General features: G+C 33.6%; 1 protein-coding gene and 1 long non-coding RNA gene across 6 annotated transcripts in view; one reads left to right on the top strand and one right to left on the bottom strand.

The window, feature by feature from the left end:
• The first annotated feature begins 5,364 nt into the window (after positions 1 to 5,364).
• LOC110445438 lies at positions 5,365 to 7,529 on the top strand. Its single transcript, XR_002462355.1, has 3 exons — positions 5,365 to 5,511; positions 5,967 to 6,165; positions 6,616 to 7,529. It is a non-coding gene; the product is annotated as an uncharacterized LOC110445438 (long non-coding RNA).
• Positions 7,530 to 9,344: 1,815 nt separating this feature from the next.
• The window catches only part of LOC110445476 (kinesin-like protein KIF17), a 42,531-nt gene continuing 27,842 nt past the window's right edge, over positions 9,345 to 24,033 (bottom strand). For 4 of the 5 annotated variants that reach the window (XM_021490129.1, XM_021490127.1, XM_021490130.1 and 1 more), the window contains 3 exons: positions 18,232 to 18,341; positions 17,503 to 17,602; positions 9,345 to 16,599 (listed from right to left, as the gene is read on the bottom strand). In XM_021490129.1, the coding sequence (XP_021345804.1) occupies positions 16,370 to 16,599; positions 17,503 to 17,602; positions 18,232 to 18,341 (440 nt within the window). In that variant the 3' untranslated portion in view covers positions 9,345 to 16,369. Of the gene's footprint in view, positions 16,600 to 17,502; positions 17,603 to 18,231; positions 18,342 to 22,242; positions 22,273 to 24,033 lie in introns of all 5 variants that reach the window. The other variant, XM_021490128.1, reaches the window with a different exon arrangement.

The following is a 24,033-nucleotide window of genomic DNA, read 5'->3' as shown; positions in this document are numbered from 1 at the left end:
GTTGAAACAGAAGGGAAGGTGCATAAAACCTCATAATTATAGAAATTTCAAAGAGTAGACAAAACTTATAATTTAACAATAAAAATATGTAACAAGAACGATTTGACATTACATCACTAGTATAAGACAAACACATTAAGATCTTTAAATATAATACTATTATTTATATATCACATTGATAGTTAGTTTTGATAAAATCACAATTGATTTATGTCAACAGGTCCAAGAAATATCGTATTCTTAATTCTTGTCATTTATATGCACCTTTCGATCTTATAGTAACAAAGTGTTTGCGATTTCAATATCTTAAAACCCACGTTTATCTTGTGTTATCTACAGTAGTAAACATACGTTAAGGGCTGACATCATATTGATGACTACAATATGTTGGCCAGGTCACTCTGATAAAACAAATAGCGTACTAAAATTGTGAGGTGTTTTAGTCTGAATACACATTTTCAATTCGTGTCAGTCAAACCATGCTTAATACAGTGTTATCCTTTCTTCTCGAGTACAGATTTTCGATTCTGACACTAATATCATAGAGAAATATATAAGTGGGTCAAAATACGATTCATAAATCTACATTAGTATGGAGAAGCTATTGTAACTTTGTATTTAAAATAATGATAATAATAATATATAACATTTGATATAGCGCTCTATCTAGCTAGAATAAGCCACTCTACAGCGCTTTACAGTACAAAGATATACATTTTTATACAATCAATACAATTAGCATATATATTAACCCATACAATTCTGAGGAATTCGCAGGAGCTGCCTTATCAGGCTCTTACTACTAGTCCTATGCCACCTGGCTAATATTTCCCCTTTATAGGAAATTTAAGAATGAAGTATTGATTTTCCACCATAAATCATCATTTGCAAGGAGGTAACTTGTGCATTTAACTATGTAATTACGTAATGAAGCTTCAACTGATTACACACTTTATAAAATAGCAAATAGCTAAGAGTTATTTGGTTGATCCTAAAAAAACCCACTAGAAATACGAACTAATGAAGCTTTTATTTGAAACAAATAATAAACGAATGCAGATTATGATAGCTCCAAACAAAGTCAACATTTATACTGCACCAAATGGCCATACATGTATAACCCTCAATAAGGCCATCATAAGTTAATGTATGACTTCAAACGTTTACATAGGTAAAATGTAAGGTCGTGACTTCAAACGTTTACATAGGTCAAATACAAGGTCGTAGTGATCAGCTTAATCTAACATGCAGACAACATCAACAAGTCAAGAAGTGCATTTCATCAAAACGATTTGATGTTAAATTGTTTTTGTTTACTTCTGTACAGCACGCGACAGGTAGGTAACAGATATAATTTGTTCCTTGTCAGCTTTATGGCTTGTTTAAAGAAAACGATATCGACGGGCATGCGTTGCTCTCGAACGAATAATGTTTAATAATTTTTAATAATCTAATGTATTTGCCTTTATATATGAAGAGAACAATTATATGTAACGACCGACTTCAATACTAGCAGCTTTCAGCCTTCACAGGGATCAACATAAATTGCGGCTAGTTTTGAAGTCGGTCGTGAGATCTTTTTTTTAATTTATTTTTATTAATATCTGCTTCACATAGACATTTAATCTTTTAATTATGATACTTAAGATAATATATAGATCACAATCATACGATCAACAATAATTCTCTTCGATACATCGTAAATTATAACATGTGGATATTTATCTAACGTATATTCAAGCTGACAAATCAACGGGTCTAGGCGTGCAAGTGTCGAGTGTGCTGCCGACTGGTATTTACGTCAGTGCAGTACCGCAGTGTACGTGTGCAAGAAACAGCATGTCACCACCTGCGGATCTAACATTTAACGTTCAGCACAACCCGTATGACCAAATAAATAACAATAACTAGTAATGCATGTTTTTCGAAATCATTGCACGTCGTTCAGTATCATGAAAGCTATTTGTCATATCAAAATTTATCACATTTTTGCTACGTAATGCACCTCCGTGACCATATCTAGAGTAAACAGAAAGTCCCAAACGTCATCATCAATAGACAACTCGAGCCTCCATAACGTGATTTTACTATAGCCATAATTAATTTGTTTTCATTTGAAATATTGCAAAAATACTTTCCATCTTAAATCATATGAATAAGATGATCAACAAGTTGTATTTTTAAGGTAAATTGTGCGTAATATCGACGATATGCATTTCGACCAATAAAGAGTATTTTCCCCGCCTTGCACCTTTTTCATTATTTGCTTTTGCCTGGTATTTCGAAGGTGACTCTGGTTTATCAGCGACAATAGCTTAAAAAAACTTCACTTAAATATTCCTAATATTAATATTTTAAAAACCCAATGACCCAACTTTTACCATAATGATGTATAATGCTTCTGTTGTTCTTGTATCACCATTGGAATTATTTTCCATTGTTATTTGTATTAATAACAATTAAACTGATTAGACGTGTTAGCAACGCATACATAACATCACTCCCAATATGTTATGCAAACAACCAATCATCTAGAAAAACAAGATGAGCATAAAAATAAATATATGAATAATACCTTAATATAGCAATAAAGTTAAACAATAAATAGTAAATATATAAATATTACAAAAAGAACAATATCTTTCTTAATAAGATTCCTGATGAGATAATTATGGCTACCATAAAACTCTCCCCCAGACTTCACCACCCTTCATCTTTGGAAGCCCCGTGTCAGCAGGCGACATCTGTGATATAAATAAAAAAAATCAAACGTTCAGGTTTACTATAGTACAGAGTAAATTAACATATTCAAGACAAATATCCGCTGATTTCCTGAATTTGAAAATATTATGTTTTTCATGTTGTTAAAATTGGCTAAACAAATACTTGGAAAAACACAATATATAAGGAAAAATGATTTACACTTTCATTACCTATTGCGATGGGTTGTAAGGCGTACAGCCAAGCAAAAGAACGAGTTCACTACAACATCGAAATATAAGTTTTATCTGCACCTTGACCTGAACAGTACACTCAGAAAAAAGTTGTTTAAATAATGGAATTAACAGTATATCTCTACAGACGAAAGGTGCCTTAATGAAATTTTAGCTTAAAGACGGGCCCAATCTAAGTGTAAAACTGGTACATGTATTATTTTCATTAATTAATAATTGAATTTTTCGCTCGAATCTTGTTTTCAATTTACTATTTTAATTCAATTTAAACCAGTTGAAGACATATGTGCCTCTTTCATACACTTTGTACAAGTACTAACTTTATTAACAAACAGCATATATCTGTTACGCTGATGTGGCAATCAATCAATTAAATAAATAAATAAATAAATAAATGTAAATAAATGAATAATCTTTATTTAACGTCGTATACATTGTCAACAACAAACATAAGCTCTGTAGAGCTTTTATTACGACGCCGCTAAGGGAACAAATGTTGTTTCGTTCAGTAATCAATAATCAATTAAATGTATTGTTATCGAACACCTTGTTTCCACATTCTTCAGTATCTTTATTACAGCCTTCCTTCTAGTCAATAATTTTTCATTATAGCAATGTTTTTCTTTCCTTCTCCTTTTCCACTTTCTCTCCAAAATGAGCCTAAAACATCATAGCCCCTATAGAGATTATATGTGTTTTGTGTTAGTGTTCCATAAGAACACGCACACCAGACGTAGAGTGTTTCTGTTCTAGTTAGAACATTTACACCTGTTGTACTAGGATCATGTGTACAAGAACAGTTTATCATCGTGTCATTTAAAACATACATCCATGATAACTAGACATAAACCGGATATTTGGTAGATTTGACTCAGATAAACTGACCAGGCGTAACCCTATGACACACAAATGGAAGTTGAACTCATAGCATGATCTAGTGCGTATGTACCGTAGACGTCCCTATATTCCTCGATTCCTTATTTGAGGGCCAACGTTTTCATGACATAACTTCTTATATTTTAGTAGCAGCATATTTGATCACTCAGAGCTCCGCGTTTACGATATATATATATATATATATATACATTTGTGTTTGTGTATCTTACTTGAAATGAAATTCCTGCTAATAGTCAAAGTCATTTCACAACTAAAAAAAGTACTTTATTTATTTTTAGTATCATGGAGTTTCTTAACTTTCCATAAACATCACAATCCATTTCATAAAAATTTAACGCCAACACCATTTCTATATTATTTGGTACGTTATAACTTATATGAAAATACAGTTGTTCCCAGTGTTAGTTTATAATAACATTTAATCGAATAATTAACCGATTGTAGGACGAAACTATAAAAAAAATCTGATATAATTTGCAAGTATATTTATATCTTCCTAAAGCCCTATCAAGAGTTAATCGAATAGTTACCAAGCGACTCAGCAAGGGTCTGCCCGAGACAGACACAAAGAGAAAGACAAATAGAAAAAAAGGAAAAACTGAGATAAAAGCAACAGGTCTAACAAATTTCTAAGTAAAAGATTACAACAAAGATCAATGCATATCGTCGACCTTCTTAGAATGCTTACAGTACTTAAACAATTAAATAATTAATTAAAATAATAATCACCCCCAAATCCGACACACAGATATGATAATAATCAATATGGATGGGGTGCTCTCTTTAATGATGGTTTTGTGGATTTCGGGTTGTATTTAAAATAGTTGCTCGTTTAGGTTTCTTAAAGTATACCCATGATGATTCTTTTGCGGAATTTGGATCGTCTTTAAAACAATTAGTCATTCGGGTTTTCATAGTTATACTCATTTGATAATTAGTTAGACGCGGGTCTTATCATAATAGATATTGACAAGTTAACGTTCATTACTAAGCGTTACTAAGATTGCACAGCTGATCTGACAGGCTTGGTAGGCTTCAGGAGTGGACATGATGCTTACAGCATTATACAAATCAGCAAAATATTCCAAATAACTAGGAACCACGAATTGACCAGTATGACGTAGTCACTTAAGGTCAATTTGGTTCAAGTTACACCTCCACATGCTAAACCTTGTTTTTAACCCTTACCTTTAAAACATACGTTAATATCAAGTCATCCTTATTTCAAAATAATGTTTTGGTCAAAACTTCATTACGACATAAAATTTGAAGTATTTTTGTTTATGTAACAGCACGTTTGCATCAAAATATTTACCTGTAGATGTTAAAATGTTTGTACTATAAGACCTTGAGTGACATAGTTACTGACGTGCGAGGTAACCTTTAACCTGTGTTGCCTGACTGATAATCTGATTCACCTCCACCAACGCAACCTGCCATCACACAGGTGAAAGGATACGCATGGTTGACCACATTGTCATCAGGGCCATGTGTATATAAATACGACTGGGACAGTATAACGGTACAAACACAATCATTCATTCAACAACAGCAGTTGGATCTCTCCATTACAACTCCAATTAATTCACCACGATGGCTTGCGGCAAAGCTCTCTTAGCATCTCTGATGATCTTCATTCTCATTTGCAATTCAGCTGAAGGTAAGTTAAACAAATTACATTTTCGTCCTGCTTTATTCATTTATGTGTACTCTTTTTTATCAAAAGTTATCAAATAGTCTTTTGTTTTTGTTTTAGTATGAATATCGTAAGCTTGTTTGTTTGTGTTTTAGGTATAAATAGGGAATATAAACAAATGTATGCTAAATCATTTGCAAATCAGTATCCACTTCCAGGACATAGTACAGAAAAATAGTCTACAGTAATACTGTTCTATTAATATTTGATTGCGAGTTATGTCATTTTCACCCGATGGACACCGATACATTACAATATACACCCAGTCGTTTTGAAGAATGTCAAATACATATTTGTTGACTGCTATATTGACATATTCTGTCTGAACAGACATCATTATATAGACAATTTTAACAGACAACGAATGAAACGTTTCTGTAATATTAGATAAATAATACATTTTTCTATTACTGTTGCAGGTTTCCACTACCGAGTACTGACAGACCCCTATATAATGGGTGAATGTCCCAAAATTCCTGACTGTCCGGGGGATTACATCGTGTCCTGGTGTAGGCGATACCAAATTATCACGTTAGCAGATGGAATCATGTGTCGTGATTGCCCGATTAACGTCTGTGGCAATTAATTTCCTCCTCAACACACCTGTCGTCCAATGAGGTAAGCACCAAATTATGTCTTTTAACTATTATTATTATGTCAAACTGATAAAGAAACTAATGTATACCGTTTGAAAAAAAAAAAAAAAAGTGTTTCGCTTTTCAATATTTCATACCAGAAAAATGATTGGAAAGTGCCAATGTGGTCTTGTAGTTTGTTGTAGAACACGTAACAAGATACAGAAACTAATACCAATTTTAAACAAGTGGTTCGGTGGATATGCACAGCCTGGTTAATGTTATAATGTTACGAATGAAATGTAATAACTCGAAGCAAACTAAAGATTAGTATAGTCAATCACTGATCTTCAACTGTTGCATATTAAGTCTCTGCAGCCATCTTTTAAAAATACATCATGCTTCAGCATTCTTTCTAAAAATCACTATACATGTCAAATGAATTTTCTACAGCAGGGCCTCTATATGTTATTTATTTCTCTCTCTTTCATAGTATGGACGGTAAACATTGAACGAGACTCACGCGTTCCTGAATGGTACTGATGTCGGGGACATACTCGAATTCATCACAACAAGACTTCATCACTTGCCTGTTAACGAGACTCACGCGTTCCTGAATGGTACTGATGTCGGGGACATACTCGAATATATCACAACAAGACTTCATCACTTGCCTGTTAACGTGCAGGCACACAGGATCGAGGAATTCCATACAACATCGGCATGTCTTTAGCGTGCACTGTTGATTCTACGAATATTGTCATTTGTTTGACGAATTTGTTAAACATATTTTCATTTCTGCAAACCATTTTATTAATAGCTTCCTGTATTAAGTATTTATTTTAAAGCAAGTATTTTCATTCAAAGTGCCGACATGTACTTCTGGATAATGTCCTATCATGATATCAAAGTTTGACTTTCTACACAAACCAGTCGATCTAGAAACGTTGCGACACGTTTAATGCGTACATTGTGTAGAAAGTGAAACTTTGATATCTCTTTTTTTCCAAACTGATGAATCTTATTGATAATGTCCAATCATATTTATTTAACAATGTAAGATATTGAATTGTGTCATATGTCGAGTGTATTGCTATTGATAGCATTTACCATGTGGGGAATCACATGATAATAATCTAGGGTGAAATGGCAAAAATAAGGTGCACCTCGGGTCACATTCGTATATGTTGAGTGTATTATGATTGATAGCATTTAATGCTATGCGATCTAACAGAAATAGTATCAATGCAATATTGAGTATGATTATTGAACATATTTAGGCAGTTGATGTGTGAACTGCTCGTCATTTAATTTACAACTCTGTGATGCTGGTCATCATCTGTCCTACATAATGTACAACACTCATTTTTTATAAACATTTAGAATTTTGTATTTTTTATGTATTGCTGGGCATTACATTTTTTAATATTTTGTATTTGTAATAAAACATTCCTACATCAAACCTTCAGTCATTCTGACTTTTGTCCACAATAATCAACGTGTTTTCTCGAACTCATGTACCAATACTGGTCTCCAGTAGAAAACGCCCACACGTTTTGTCTTGAAGAGGTACTAAGCAAACAACGACTTTTGTTTATAAAAATAAAATTACACCACAAATTCAGCACAGCAGTACAAAATCGGAAATACAGTCAACAAGAAGAGACAAAGAAGAGGCCAATCGGGAATTGTCGGTCCTATCCGAAAACAAGAAAATTCGCGTTTACGGATTGGACCGACGATTTTGATTACAAAAGGAACCGAAAAGGTATGAGAACAGAGGAAAATACAAGAGAAACCCACACAAACTCCTTCAGCGAAACCATGTTCAGCAACCGTAACATCATCCTGTACCGCAAGTGGCAATAAGTATCCACGAGGAAAGTCGTATTTACCAATGGAACTGAATGAGCTAGAAGAAAACGTTGCAATGAGTGAGCTTTATTTTAACCAAATAATTAAGACTTGCGCTGTCTTTCTTTAGTCGATGTAAAAGTGTTAACGAATAGAAAATGACAGAAAAAATGACGAGTCTTTAAAAAATAAATCACGTTCTTCCTGTTTGAATCCAAATTAATGATGCAAAATGATGCAAGCCCCAAAAGCGACTTACATACCTTAATCCTTCTCAGAAAAGTTCAGTGTTGCAGCATATTGCCATTGGCCACGTTATAAACCCTGCAGACGCCCATAACAACATTTTCCCGCGATAACTGCAGGTTACAGAAAGAACTATTTTTCTCCATGCCCTTGCAAGACGATAACTGGTTTGCGCACAATAAGAACCACGACCGAATCCGAGGACGAAATACGGTCTTTTTTAATAGAAGGTGAACCATCGGTCCATGTGGTGACGGGGATGCCAAAAAGTCTTCGATGTGCATACAAGAAAACCAAAAAAGAAGAAACGCTTCTCTATACAACCAGCGCATGTTATGTTTACTGAGCCAATTGTCTATGAGAACAGAAACAGATGACTTGAACTTATAGATGAAATCTTACAATGAGAAACCGCCAATTCAACATTAACGGACTGATAAAAGGAAACATATACAAATCCTTCACCAGTCATCAGAATTGGCCAATGTGCAAGGGTCCTTAAAACAGAACAACGGGTTTCTTTCCTCAAGTCCTGTTCTTTACCAATCTACGGTGCATCCGTCATCGTCAACATATGAACTCTAAGCTCCAACAATATAATGTGGTCTTTGTCTACTCAACTGACCGACCTTCATAAAAATTTCTTCCAGCATTGTTGCTAGGGGACCAGATGGCATAAAAATTCAAAGACCGTTTTACCTTACCTGGCAAACAAGCACGGTGAGAATGGTAGATTTTCATCTGAAGTACAAGCCATGTTGTATTGTGACAAGCTTTAAGTTTGTCAATCAAATCCAGCCACCTTGGTTCCCGGCAAAGATAGCAAGGTTACTGGATTCCCTGTGCAACTTTGTATAGAAAATACCAATCTGTCCTCTAAGCGTCTTCCTGTATAGTAAGTGATACAACCAGATACAACCAGATTTATGGTCTACGGATTAAAAAAGTTCAAGCTTATAACTTCCCATTTCCAATTTCACAATAAAAATAATTTCAGCCATTTTACACAAAAATTATCTTACCGTGTAGAATTTTAGTAACCTTGTTTTCTTCACTTTCTTGACACAAAATCAATTTGTATTCAGATGTTTCAGAGCAATTACAACAACAACATCTTTTCTCGTGGAATGTGACATTTTATTGATAATGGTATAACAAGACTTAACATCAATCAATGATGACTGGGGGGCTGACACTAGGGGACACCGTGTGTGCCTCTATCACAGTGAACCACTCAACATAATATAAAACGGTGTGGGATGTGTCTGCAAAACAACTTTATATCGATTAAAACTACATTTACAAATCAGCCATTTATAATGGAACATTGGACGAACACTTGGAGCAAAAATGGAAAGAAAACATTCTTCAAAATATATAGATCATTGTTCTTTTTACTATCTTCATGGTCCATACATAAAATTATTGAGCATTCTTCAAACTATAATGATAAAAATGTTATTTGTGACAAAATAATTTGTGACAAAATAAGTAAATTTGATATATCAAAATATAAGCTTACCTGGTACACGTTTTACAAGCAAATGATACTTACATGTTGTTCAGAGAGAAAAAAGGGGAATATGAACAATGCATAATACCTCATTTGCACCTTGGAACATTTGTTGTGACCATACAACATTAGTCTAGAAATCTCGTTTTCTGATACTCGACTTTTGGGACCATTTTCTATATTAGTTACATTTTAACACACATCAACTGTTTTCTTGTAAAATAACATTGATCTGCTGTCCAGGTTAAATGGATTTTCCTTTGAATCCTTGCTACAACTGAAAAGGATCCTTTTGAAAAAGGTAAAGCAAGATTTTTCTCCTAAATAGTGGATTAAGTGAAAATATTCAAAATTCTTGCTATACATGTATTGTATGTAAACCCTGTAATCAAGTATTAACCGCACATTAGTTATCTACTGGGCTCCAAGATCGTAAATATTCAAGACTAAGATGCTTGCTTAGTTTTTTTTACAGTTCGACGCAAACCAGTCGGTTGTAAATGGATATAAAGATATCTAAATTATCACTTTTTCTCTGACATGTAGACCTGAATTATCTAAAATATCCCTTACCCTCCGTCATAAAGACCTCAATCATCTAAAATATTGCTTATCCTCTGACATAAAGATCTTAATTATCTAAAATATCGCTCATCCGCAATCAAAGTTGTAAATGGGAGTTTGAGTAATGTTAGCACAAGAGAACCTTAGTCAAGAGGTACAGTGACTGAAACTCTTCAAAGAATATCAGTGACCTTGATCATTTCCTCCTCAATTCATAGATACACTTTTCATATGCAGAGATATTTTCAGAGTCTAGCTGCTCACTTCTCTGGGCTGTGTAGGTGCTTCTCTGAAGACATTTTCAGAGTCTAGCTGCTTCTCTCAATACCCCCGGAGTCTAGCTTGTTCAAAACATAGTAGCATAAATATATGGTAGTAAAATTGTTGGAGTGAGTAGCCCCTGATGCACAAAATGTATTACTGTAAGTAAATATGTTGCTAACAAGAGTAATAAACAGGTTAACTGTTTCCTGTGTGTTAGTTGTATATTATAAAATGCAGTCTGTGTGTGAATTTTCTTCGACAGGAGAACGCAAACCAAAATGTGACAAAAGCACTGCACCTTCTCCTGACAGGAAGCAGATAATCTTAGTCAAGAATATTTATAAATCTAGGAGCATTTCATAACATATGTTAGGCATTTTGTGACAAGAATTCTGCATCATATATTTACTTTAAATAAATATTACAATTTGTCATTATTGTTTTACAGTGGATTGAAGTGAAAAAACATTTGTTACACATTTACATAGTATGGGAGGTATTAGAACTAAAATGGAACTGTACAAATTTTGCAATCTATACAAAATCACTTCAAACTGGAACAGTTTTCTGACTTGAAAGTGTTCATTTGAATCTATTTATAATTTGCATAATTACTCAAATTAATAGTATAGACCATTCACCCTAACCCTGTGAATACTGTGACCTTATATGTGGCAGGTCGGGTCATCTTCTGTGTAGAACAATCAGAAATAAAATCTAACCACTTCAGAAAATGTTCAGTTTCAGCCACTGTCTCATACATAACATTTCCTTAAAATCATATTACCATATTTATCCTGCAATTAGCCCAGGGGGCCGACACATAATCTCTGACTGAAAGTAGGGGAATGGGCTTCATTACAGGATAATGAAAAAGCTTTTATTGGCATTTCTTCCGAACTGCAATATATATTGGTGGGCTCAAGAAACCAAGCATGGGCTTATTGCAGGATAAATAAAGTAAATGTATCGCACATTACAGATATGGGTATGAACGGATTGTCTCTACAAAGAAGCATTCTGGACGGAACGAGTTCGAGTTAAAACAGACATTTACAAAATCAAATCTGAACTGCTGGAGACAAAGTTTAAAAATTCATACAGTCATTCAATATGAAAATGTCTTAACAAAATAATCACAGAAAAATCTGGGCGGAATAGGATATCATTGTGAAAATGTATACATATACATGTATATAACGTAAACATAATGGAAGATTATCAAACCAGAAGAGACATTTTTGGAAAAAACTCCAAACAACCTACAATCACAACCTTCTACAGAGCAAAAAAGTCCAATCTATGAAAATAAGAGAAAACCATCAGTAAAAATATCATTCAAATATGATACAGCTCAGTCACAAAAACTTGTTTTTTTTTATCTACCCAGGTTGTCTTGAAATGAATGAACATCACACGTGAATTACAATATTCATTTTGACGAAACACTTTATAACACACTTCAGAAAATTTAGGGCAAACAATGCATGTTATAGAAGAGATACTTCAGGGCCAATTTCCTTGAAATTCATTTTATTCTTAAAGTTGGAACACATTTTCATGTATATTACACTTGCACCAGAAAAATTAGCCAAAAAATCATAAAGTTTCACTAAGTCAGTTCCTCATGGATGTAAAACTAAGGAGTTTTGTATTAATTCTAGCAAGGAAAAAATACTTGTAATCCTTTAACATGAAAAATTACGTAACAAAGTTACCTTAACTTTAAACAAATATTATTTTTCTATTTGAACATTTTTTAAGAGTACATGTATTTATATCGATTAACAGATTTATTTTGGCATACTGGTGGTGGTTACCGACGTAAATATGTTCAATTTGTTAGTAATTAAAAGTAACTAAGATCAGGTGTTAACTAACGTGATATCAAATAATAATATAGTATATAAGTGTTCATTTTGTGTTGCTCAAACAGGAGTAGATAAAAACACATACAGTAAAACCTTGTTATAACACCACTCGTTTCATTTGTCACCTCGTTTACCGCCAACATATATCATGGGCCCTTTTTCTCGTTTTCTCAAGAATTCATTCATACATTTCCCTCAATTTATCGCCAAACCCCTTTATAATGCCAAACTTTCTCTGGGCAAATCATGGCAGTATAACGAGGTTTTACTTTACCTCAATAAAAACAAATCAGCAACACCAACTGCTTGAATAATCAAACTATGAGATATTCACACTCCATTAAAAAATAACTTTACGTAAGTAAATCTGTCAACACTAAGAAATAGATACCGAATCATAGAAGTGCAAAACTATGAAGGGAAGGCATCTATCTGGATTTGAATAGCAATGGAACAAATTCATCTATCAACAACTATGATACGACTATCATAAATTAAAGAAATAATAAAAACACAGCACAAAAATATACACATAACAATCTCGTAATTATGTCTAATTATATTTTCTACATTGCACGTTATTGCTATTTCTGACTCAACATATATAACACGATACATGAAACTGGTCTAAGATCGTCTCAATTCTAAGGCAACTTTTTTTGCATCTATGAAAAAATGAAAAATGCTTTTAATTGATATGAATAAATTCAATAATTTGAAAAATTAAATTTCGTTGTTTTTTTTTCCATTCCAACTGACTTTAAACAATTGACCATTGCATATCCCTGGTGAAATAGGAAATATTATTTATTAATTACGATGATCCATCTGTCAAATGTTCATGTTTCATTCTCAGCTGAAAATAGGGATGCTTGAAAGTGCTAAACATGTCATCGTAACCAATGATTGTACCCATACCTTGACTGAGGAATGTCTATAGTGTTACTGTAACCGATGATTGTATTTTAGCCCTTTCACCACTGTAGACCATATAATGGATTCATCCAGATTATAGTACATGGTAGAGTCTACTAAAGTTATATGGGGGTGAAAGGGTTAGTACAGGATGCATAAATTGTCATAATTGATGAGTTCATTTTAACAGAGTGTACAAAGTGATGATTGTATTTCAGTAGTGAAATATACAGGTCTTAGTAAGAGTGTACTTCAATAGAGTATAAAGTTACTTACAAAGCATTAGTGTAACTGATGATTGTAACAGAAGTATAAATTGTTGTGATCAATTGTATGTTAGGTGATGCTTAAATTGAAGTTGTAATTGATGATTGTACAATGTACTTTTATGGTTTTGTATTAATTGATATTGTTCTTGAAATTGATGATGACTATTCCATAATTTATCGTATTGGGGAGGTTGGAGGCACCTGTATTATTTAATATATTATGGGTTGTGGGGTTAAAACCAGACCTGCCTACTATTCCTTAAATTAAATCATTTTGAATAATTTATGGGTGGTGGGGTCTCTGAATAAGTGCCTCCCACCCCTCCCCTACAGTTTATTTTGGAACATCCCTGATTGTATTTTGATATAAATTAAAACAAGGCAATATTACAAGTGATACAAATCCCCTCGCATTCACACATTGTGTGTCATATGTATGAGGAAATAAATAGAAAATTCAATGATGCATTAGTATCGGGTCTAGCGACTGCATTTATCGATGAATAATACATTTTTGTACCGTTGAGGAATGAAGTTGATAGAGAGATGGCAAAGTTTTTCTAAAAATAGTAAAAGTGACCTGGACTTTTAACGCATTAACCCGAAACGCGAACTTGTTCAAGGCATTGCCATACTAAACACTTGTATGAAGTTTCATGAAATTCTGTTGAGGAATGAAGTCGCTAGAGCGATAACAAATAGTGTAACGTACGTACCGGCTGAATCCTATAACCCCTCAAAGGCTGAATCCTATAACCCCTCAAAGGCTGAATCCTATAACCCCTCAAACCTTTGTTGCGAGGGGGTAATTACTTCGTTCACATAATATTTTTCTGTATTTCTATGATATTTTGAGAAAAAGAAACTTTAAATGCACACTTTATCAAGTGTCATTAAATGGAAACCACTGTTCATTAAAGGACTGAACAGGCTGGTCACACAAGCAAGTGTTGTAGAGGATGACCACATGATCACTGGGCTGTGTCCGTGAAAAGTGCCTTGATTATACCCTATTCAAGTAATTGTCTCTGCTACTTTAACAAAGTCTAAACATTCCTATATTTATGTAGTTTATATTTCAGTGCCCTGCTGTCAATGAATCACATATAAGTACCACAGCATTTTCTGTTCAACAGAGAAAATTTCATATGTAAAAAAATATTTGAAAAAAAAAGAAACAAGAAATTATGAAGATATGCATCACATTCAGGGTAATAAGATCTAAAATAATCTTAATAACATAATTGCAATTAACCATAGAATTTAAGGTATTATTTAGAGATTTTAAATATAAACCTTAAGACCCCCCCCTTCCCTCTTTGAAACTCCCGAAACACAACATTAACCAGAAAATTAGCTACAAAAGCACAACGACAACAAACAACAATCTACATTCTGGTAAAAACATTATGCCATACAACAGTCACTGCTGTCGTGTGTCCACACAACACTGTGGATTACCGTGCTCAAATCTCCTGTAGTCAGCATACTACCGTATTTATCCTTCAATAAACCCAGGGGGCCAACATAAAATCTCTAAACCAAAGTAGGGAGGTGGGCTGATTCAGGGCAATGAAACAGAATTTGTTGTAATTTTTATTGAACTTAAATGGGCTTATAACCAGGCATCGACCTATTACCAGACAATGAAATAACCTTTGTTGGCATTCCCGCTGAACTGTAATAGATACCGGTGGGCTTATTACCAGGCATGGGCTCATTACCAGGCATGGGCTCATTACCGGGCATGGGCTCATTACCAGACATGGGCTTATTACCAGGCATGGGCTTATTTCCAAATAAATACCATAGCTTATCAACATAAAACATTATAAAAATTCTTCTTTTTTACAGCATCAACAGCTACAAGACATTTGTTATTAACATATTTAATGTTTTAGCATTAAATCTGTAACTGCAATTCAATGCTATATGATTACAATTTCAATTTTCTGTGGGATCATCCTCAAGAAAATTTCAAACCATATTATGAGATTATCAAAATATTTCGATGACAACTTTTGCTCCGAAGAGATAATTAACAATCATTCCTGTTTTGAAATGTCATGTTGCTTGTTGGACCCAGTTTGTTTCCTAAAAACAATGTAATTTTGCCAACATCATCAATTTCTATACATTAGAACAGAGAGTGACCACCTGTCTTAGTTGTGATTGCATCGACACCCTTAATATACATAAAACAAACAATACACAGGTCCTCTCAGTGTATCTACACGGACCGGTAGCAGTTTGACAAGGACTAGCCCCCGATAACATATACCATATAGACATTAATTTTCACAGGTAAAATAGTTTGCAAATTTGCGACCAGACGATATTTTCAGACTTTAAATTTCATGAATCCCCAGGAGAGGTGCACTATATGAACTGCTCATTATGTTTAACTGAACTTCAACGTTTTTTTTTTGTTTTTATTTATCTTAGATAAATTGATTAATTTCATTCCTAACATTTTCTATTTATAATATTACATACAAAATAATAGAAGTACTGCATAATCAACATTGACTTTCGCTAGTCTTGAATGACAAGTATCAGGAATTTTGAAAAAAAAAAATGTTGTTCTTATTTCTATAAATTTTCTCTTTACATCTCCTAGATTTGCCCTTAAATTACAAATTTAACAATTTTGAATTTTTCGAAAAGTCCAGCCAAACTAATACCTGTCCAATCTTTATGCTATCTGTCCAATCTTTATGCTATATCAGGAGAACATGTAAGATTGACATATTAATAGGGTTTGTTTTTCTTCTTCTTTGATTTCCCTGTACCTCCAAGAGTCGGCAAGGCTTCCAGGCGCAAGGGTCGACGAACCATCGTATCCTCCTGCATCAGCTGACCATGGACTGCGGCCGCACGCAAGCCACTGCTCATACTGTCCTCATGACTACCAAATCCGTTCGATGATGGAAAATTGTTTGGAGATTTCTGTTTCAAGGTGTCTTTAATCTCGGACATGTCTGTAGCAAGGAAGAAAATTTATATTTATCAATCATGAAAAATTAACATATTTACAGTAAAACCTTGATATAATGCCCCTCGTTTCATTTGCCACCTCGTTTACTGCCGACATATTTCAATGTCCCTTTTTCTCATTTTCTTAGAATTCCTTTATACATTTCCCTTAGTTTATCGCCACCCCTTTATAATGCCAACATTTCTGTGGACAAATGGTGGCACTATAGCGAAGTTTGACTGTATGCAGTGTTCAAGCTTAATAGTAGACTGATTGACAATCACTATGGAAAACACTGCAGAATAATTAGAATCATTTCTCTCATAGACCAAGGTGTTTTTCCTATGATGTACTTTGTATATGATTCAGTGATAAGTGTAGGAGTGAGGGAAAAAGTAATCCGTAAAATTGGTTTTCTTCCTTTATTTTTACTATTTTTTTCTTACATTCATGCTATCAAGCTGTATACGCAGAGTAAAATTTTCTTGGATAAAATCAGGTTTATGAAAATTTTGATGGGCCTACAAGAATTCTATATTACATGCATAGACCTATTGTCTACATTTTGTTAATTCTAAATTCTGAGACTAAAGCATGGAAAATGGAGGATAGGGTGCTTCCTTTTCGTTGTCGTTGGTGATCAAGGAATCAAGACCTTCATTAGCTGACCTTGTAATCCAATAATACTTATAACCTAGACAAATATCTCGGATGTTGTTACATTAATAAATGGGCTACAGCCGCACACAAACCTCTGCTCATACCGTCGTCATGACTACCGAATCTGGTTGATGACAGAAAATGACTTGGAGACCTCTGTTTCAAGTAGTCTTTAATCTTGGACATGTCTGGTTTTTAGTTTATTTTTCTTTTTTCTAATGTCTTCCTATATCACATATGTACTTACTGACTTTGCTGACCGGTTCAGCCCCATTGGTCTGAAGAAGCTGGTTTGCCCTCTTGGTCTTGAAGTACCTGGACGACTGGTCATCTTTGTACATTATTTTCTGTAATAGAATTAAACACTGATGTGAATACAAATTCTCTGTAATCAAGTAAACACTCAAAATGGATAGAGATATTCTGTTACTAAACAAAACCTCAACATTTCAACGTGCATATATAAATCAAACTGTTATTATTTTTAAAGGAAATGATCTGGTCACTTACCCCAGGACCAGGGTATATTGACATCAGATGGACGTGTGTGGTATTGCTTTTATTAAATATGCCTACCATTGCTCAGTTTATGCATGTCATATATACTGCAAAACTTAACTCATCATTTTACCACATTTTACCATATGTATGGTCAGAAAAAAATGAACGAAACGACAACAGGTGGACAAAACGACGTTGACTCGACCGAATCATGACGTCATGGTACCATAGCATAAAATGGCACTAAAAAGACATGAATCCAGGCATGCTCGTTTCAATTTGCCAATTTGATCAGTGGATAACAATTAATTAAACCCATGAGCTCAGCTAAAATGGAGTTCTGTCTATTGTGGTAATACAACATTGTGTAATCCTCACAATGTGAAATGCTGGATCTTGTATTGCATGACCTGAAAACTGGTTGTATCACTATAGTAAGATTCACCAGGAACAAAATAACAGCCCCATGACATACCTCTTTGTAACGGTCCTCTTCTTGGTCATGGATGCTGGCGTTGACCTCGCCATTGCCGTAGGGGCGGTTGCGAGACTTGGGATCCATGCGCGTCCCTGGCATCACTCCCTCTGTGTAACAAGATGTCACACAGTCAAACAGGTTTTCAACAAGCATGCAGTAACCACTGCCTTGTGTGTGTGGAAATGTCAAGCGGTCCATAATAATGTTAAACTATTACCGACAGCCTCATGCATGTCTCAGAGAAGAAACATTGATTATGCTCCATGATGGTTTTAAATATTTGCACATATGATAATTGATAATGAAAAGCATGGAATGAATGTGATGAGATTATACGGATGATGTGGATGTATGTACCTCAGTAAGATATTATATTTCATATCATATAAACTAAGTATGGTCATGTGAAATGACTACACAGACTATTCCGATAGGTAATCTGGTAATTATCATGCAAATAATATCAAAAAAAAAAATATATAAAATAAAAGTGAAGTAAATTACAGCTAGCAAATCATGAAAAATATAAAGAAATAAAAGCAGGGCTGAAATGGGGTTAACAATTAGATAAGGCTAATTCAATTACTGAAAACATTATATAAACATTGTATGAATATATATAGTACTTGTCTGGCACTGTATTGACTGAGCAGCATCAATATTATGTAGCTTAAATGTACCAGAAAGTATTCTACTCCATTAAGATTGTTGCTGAAATTGACCAAAAATATCAAAAATTTACAAATTGTCTCTTTTATTTCTAGTCTACAAATGACTGTTTTAAAATTTTAATGAAAATATCTAGTTTTGCACATAACTTTTAATGAACAATTGTCATCAAGTTAATGCAAATTTAATCCTAAATTAATGACTATTAATTGTGGAAAATAATGATAATCAAATTTGCATTAATCCTTGTAATATATAAAATTAATGATTTTTTAATAATTACAAGAATTCCACGGAAGTGGATGTGTCGCCTGTGCAGGAAGCTGGGAGATTACGAAGAAATAGATACACTTTTCATTTCAAGAAAAAATGTTAAAAGTAAGCAATAATCATAGATTATGTTTTTAGATGGCATCATTTTGTTATATAATCTGTTATTCTGGGAAGAATACTCTGAGTTTTAAGGAAGTTTATTNTTATAGTAACAGTGACCTTGACCTTTGACATTCGGACCTGAAAAGCAATCCCAAGCAAGCACTTTTGGTAAGGAAGCACTGCATGAAGTTTGAGTTTGATCGGCCCAAGGAAACTCAAGTTATCGCACGAAAACAGATTTTCTATTTATAGTAAAAGTGACCTTGACCTCTGACCTTCGGACCTGAAAAGCAATCCCAAGCAAGCACTATTGGTAAGGAAGCACTGCATGAAGTTTGAGTTTGATCAGCCCAAGGAAACTGAAGTTATCGCACCAAAACCTCTGTGCGGACGACAACATAGCAATACCTATGTGGCACCAGCTTTTTCGCAGGCGACACAAAAATCAACTAATTTTCCATTAAATATTACAATTTTCCCCAATAGTTTTATAGCAATGACATTTTAACAGGTACTTCATGGGCATTAATAATGCTCCATTTAATGATATGTTAATGCAAAATTTTAATAGGAATTTGTTTGTAAAATTTAAAAGGTTTTCCATTTATTTTTAATGACTATGCCTGCAGAAGTGTGTACTAAATGATTCTCATGAAGTTGTTGACAAGCTAATTATATTCAAACTTTGAACAAGTGGGCAATTGAATCAATGAATAGATGTTGGTATGGACTGCAGTTCTGATGCAAACAATATGATTTTCTTACGAAACTTATAAATCCACAATGTTGAGTCAAACAAAATGTAGAAACAAAACAAATTGAAACATAGGAAACAATGATGAGTTAGGTGATTAATGAAACACAGTTACATAATAAAAAATATATATATATAACACCATGCATTAAAATGATACATAAAACAAAATATAACAACATGCAATGATTTGGTTTGGTTGGTTTGTTTCTGTATTACATCCTTTCATTTTTTTAAGAAGAACTAAAATTCTTGTAGAAATTTTCATCCAAATCTGATACATAATGAGGACTGAGGAGTGATGATAGAAATATATTTAAAAACCGTATTTATCCTGCAATAAGCCCATGGGGGTTAACATAAAATATATGTCTCAAAGTAGGGGGGTGGGCTTATTACAGGACAAGAGAATAGCATTTGTTGAAATATCTCTGTTAAACTTCTACAAATATGGGTGGGCTTATTACCAGGCATGGGCTAATTGCCAGATAAATATGGCATTGTGGACTGGTATTTGGTAGTCATTTAAACAAACTTTGCTGTACATGAACCAGTACTTAAATATGCATAATTTTCAACCGATATCAAATCCCCAGAAATTGGATGAACTGGGATGTTGTATATTTGCATCAGTCGTAGAATTAGAAAGATGGCTGTATTAATTAGCAAGGCATGATACAGGGGAGTAAAAGCTGTTATAGCAAGCCAAGGAAAGACATTTTCAGAAGCTGAGAAATTGGTAACAGATCAAAGATATCATTAATTCAGTTGAAAGAGGGTTTATAAAAGGACATTTTTCAGTCTCATAAATCATGGTATTAACACAGTTTTGCATTTCATCTAACCTTTCTTTAAATTCCTTTGAAAATTGTATCATTCTTCATTAAAAAAAAAATATTACGACACATGAAATGTTCATGCAACTTAATTTCAAATCATGATAAGCATAAAAGATACATATATGGGACAACCGATTTCATAAAGAAAATTGTACATTGTAATAATAATTTTAGTACATGTAGTTGTTAGCAGAGCTATCTTAAAGAGTTAAAATGCATTTTTCTATCCAGAAAAGTTTTCACATAATTTCCAAGGCCACACAGAAATGCCATAGTTCCACTCTTGTATATTTTACAAAGTATAATGGGAAGAAGCATTGCAATACCTGGTCTCTGGATCAGAAATGCTATATAATTGATCCACACACTAATTTTTATTGGTAGAAAATACAAATATCCTGAAGTGTATTTTAGAAAACTGTTTTTGAGGAAAAAAAGAGGCCCATGGTTTCACTCAAAACTGCCTTTATTAGCTTTCTGAACTGGAAAGGATGTTTAATATTCCTAACATCTATACCAGGGCAATACAAAAATGATTTCCCAAATTGCAGGAATGCTCTATACAAAATGGTGTTTTTGTAAAGTTTTGTAAGAAATTTACCCATATTTTCCCCTAAAAGACCCCTGTTTTCTGCCCTAAAGGGACAACACTTTTTCTGTTATACTACTTTGAATTCCACTAACCTAGGGATATATTATTATCCATGCATAATTTTCATCAACCCCCATTATGAACAATTAGAGTCTTTCAAAAGAAGGGTTGACGGACATTGAACTATGGTAAAAGCTCTTTTGACTTTCTAGGGTCAGCTTTCAAGCTGAAATCAAATGTTCTTGTTTCATCACTATATAGAAAATCATCAATTCATAATATGTTTCAGGAATTCAAAATTTTAGTATCTAGACTAAAGAGGAATACTATTACCACAGACCCAACACAAGGACAACAGATCTCAAAACTCATACAAAATGTGATATTTTTATCAGAACTATGTGGGACGCTAACAAAAATCGGTACAAATGATAAAATGGATTAAGTAATTAGAAAACTATACATTTTGTACTTTTTTTTTTTTTTTTTTAATACATCATAAATTTACCAAAAAGTATTTACTAATTATTAGATGAAAATGTTATTTTAGTAAATTCATTTTTTTTTCAATTGTTTCATCAATATTTCATCAATATCACGTTTTGATATGAGGAACAAGACATAAACGTTTGGTCAATGGAAGGGAGATAATGCCCAATGTTAATGCTACCACCGCTTATCTCCCTTACATCCTTTAGTACGTTAACCCAGATCACAGACAGATTTAATGTTTCTGTCCCCAGGAAGCCTTAGGTAAATGACTCTTTCCTGTTACTTACCAGGAGACTGTCCATTTACTGAATTTTTCCCTGCGTAATTACAAATTCAAAATTCAAACATACCATCAGTTTGCATTGAACAGAATTTAGTTTGATCTTAAGTATAAAGTTAGTAGAAGTGGCCGGCAGTAACTGCTAACTGATTTAAAATAAACTGCTGTTTAAATTACCAGTATGATGTCAGTCACTGGAACTTAATTACATGTAGCGATAGTGTTAATGAAGTGAAAAAACAAAAATTTAAGTTGTTAGGCCAAATAAAATTAATTACTTGGTTCTAAGGCCAATTTTTTCAGGGTGGTATTTTTTTTTTCATCTTACATGGCAAAAACGAGACGAGGACGTTTCTTTTTTATTGTGTAGTTTGTAAAACGTTCATTATGGGCATCACCTTGTCTTTTTATAGTTGTGTAGAGACCCTTCATAGAGCAAGCCTCCGAAAATCCCCCACAATGTTCCAGACGAGAATCACGAACCCCCCATTCCTTATTTCTACCGAAATGAGCGCCATTTGTACACAAGACTAATAAGTCATGATCATTTTAACGCTTGCCTGTATATAAATCCTTATCTTTATTCAAACGTTTTCGGGACTTGGGTGACTAACGTGTAAAAACGACATGCGGACCAATTTTCTGGAATTTTTTAAAGACGGCGGCTGGCGCATTCACGTTTTTTTTTTTATTACGTTCACGATAAAATCGGCAATGCAGTGCCCTAAAATGAAATGCAAGCGGGCCTGAGAACCAAATAATCAATAATCATTTTTTTTGGCCTTATATAACAATACAATCCAATGATATAGTTGTGATGTCTTCAATAAGATTCATCAGTTTGGAAATATGTAATATCAAAGTTTTACTTCATACACCAACTAAGTACATATTAAATGTGTCGCAACATTTCAAGACCGACTGGTCAATTTGTCAATCCATGACACGTTTTATACGTACATTGTTTGTGTATTAAATGTAAAAGGTTGATATATGATATCGTTGATGTTTTGACCCCAGGACTTCCGGGTTGACTTTTAATATTGTCCAGGTCCCTGAATCTTATCTAAAATGTCATATTCAAAATAAATCAAAGAATAATAAAACAAAATGATGAAAATATAGAAAATGACAAAAAAACACAACTAAAATATTACCAACAAGTAAGTTTAAACAAATGGACCAAAGGGCCTTAAATGCTCAGCAGGTTTTTTCTTTTCTGCTTTTTTTTTTTTTTTTATATATCAACTCAAGTGACCTGGAGAGTTTGTGATCTGCTTGTAAAATTTTGATAACTATTTGAATACTATTTAGTCTAATAAGCCACAGGTAGAATATCATGACTTTAGTTTTAAGCCCATGTCAAATAATATATTTCAGGACTCTAGGCCACAATTATCTCTCTAGAAGAATCTTTGAATTTTGAATCATTAAAATGGCCAATGTCATTTATAAGACCAATACTGATTGCCATTCATCCCTGCTAGATATAGGACAAATATCATGACTTTAAGCATCACAGTTCTTAGGAAGAAGTTGTTTATTGGTAAAGCTGACAACAGATGTTGCACCATGGCATAATTAAGCTCACAAAGACTTTGTGTATGCCAAAATTTCTCAACTAACTAGAACGGTTTGTGTACAGTTTGGACAGTAGTGTCAGTCAGATACAAAGCCCCAAATTGAAAATCATAAGATAAAATTTCCTTATACTACATTTTGCAATCATCACTAAGAAATTCATTTCAAATCCCTATGGCTTCTGTTATTGAGTATAAAATGTCTGTAAGTCATAAAT

The sequence above is a fragment of the Mizuhopecten yessoensis genome, unplaced genomic scaffold, assembly GCF_002113885.1.
Source record: "Mizuhopecten yessoensis strain PY_sf001 unplaced genomic scaffold, ASM211388v2 scaffold2307, whole genome shotgun sequence".
NCBI lineage: Eukaryota > Metazoa > Mollusca > Bivalvia > Pectinida > Pectinidae > Mizuhopecten > Mizuhopecten yessoensis.
Note: the sequence above shows the minus strand (reverse complement) of the source record. Positions and strands in the feature narration are given on the sequence as shown.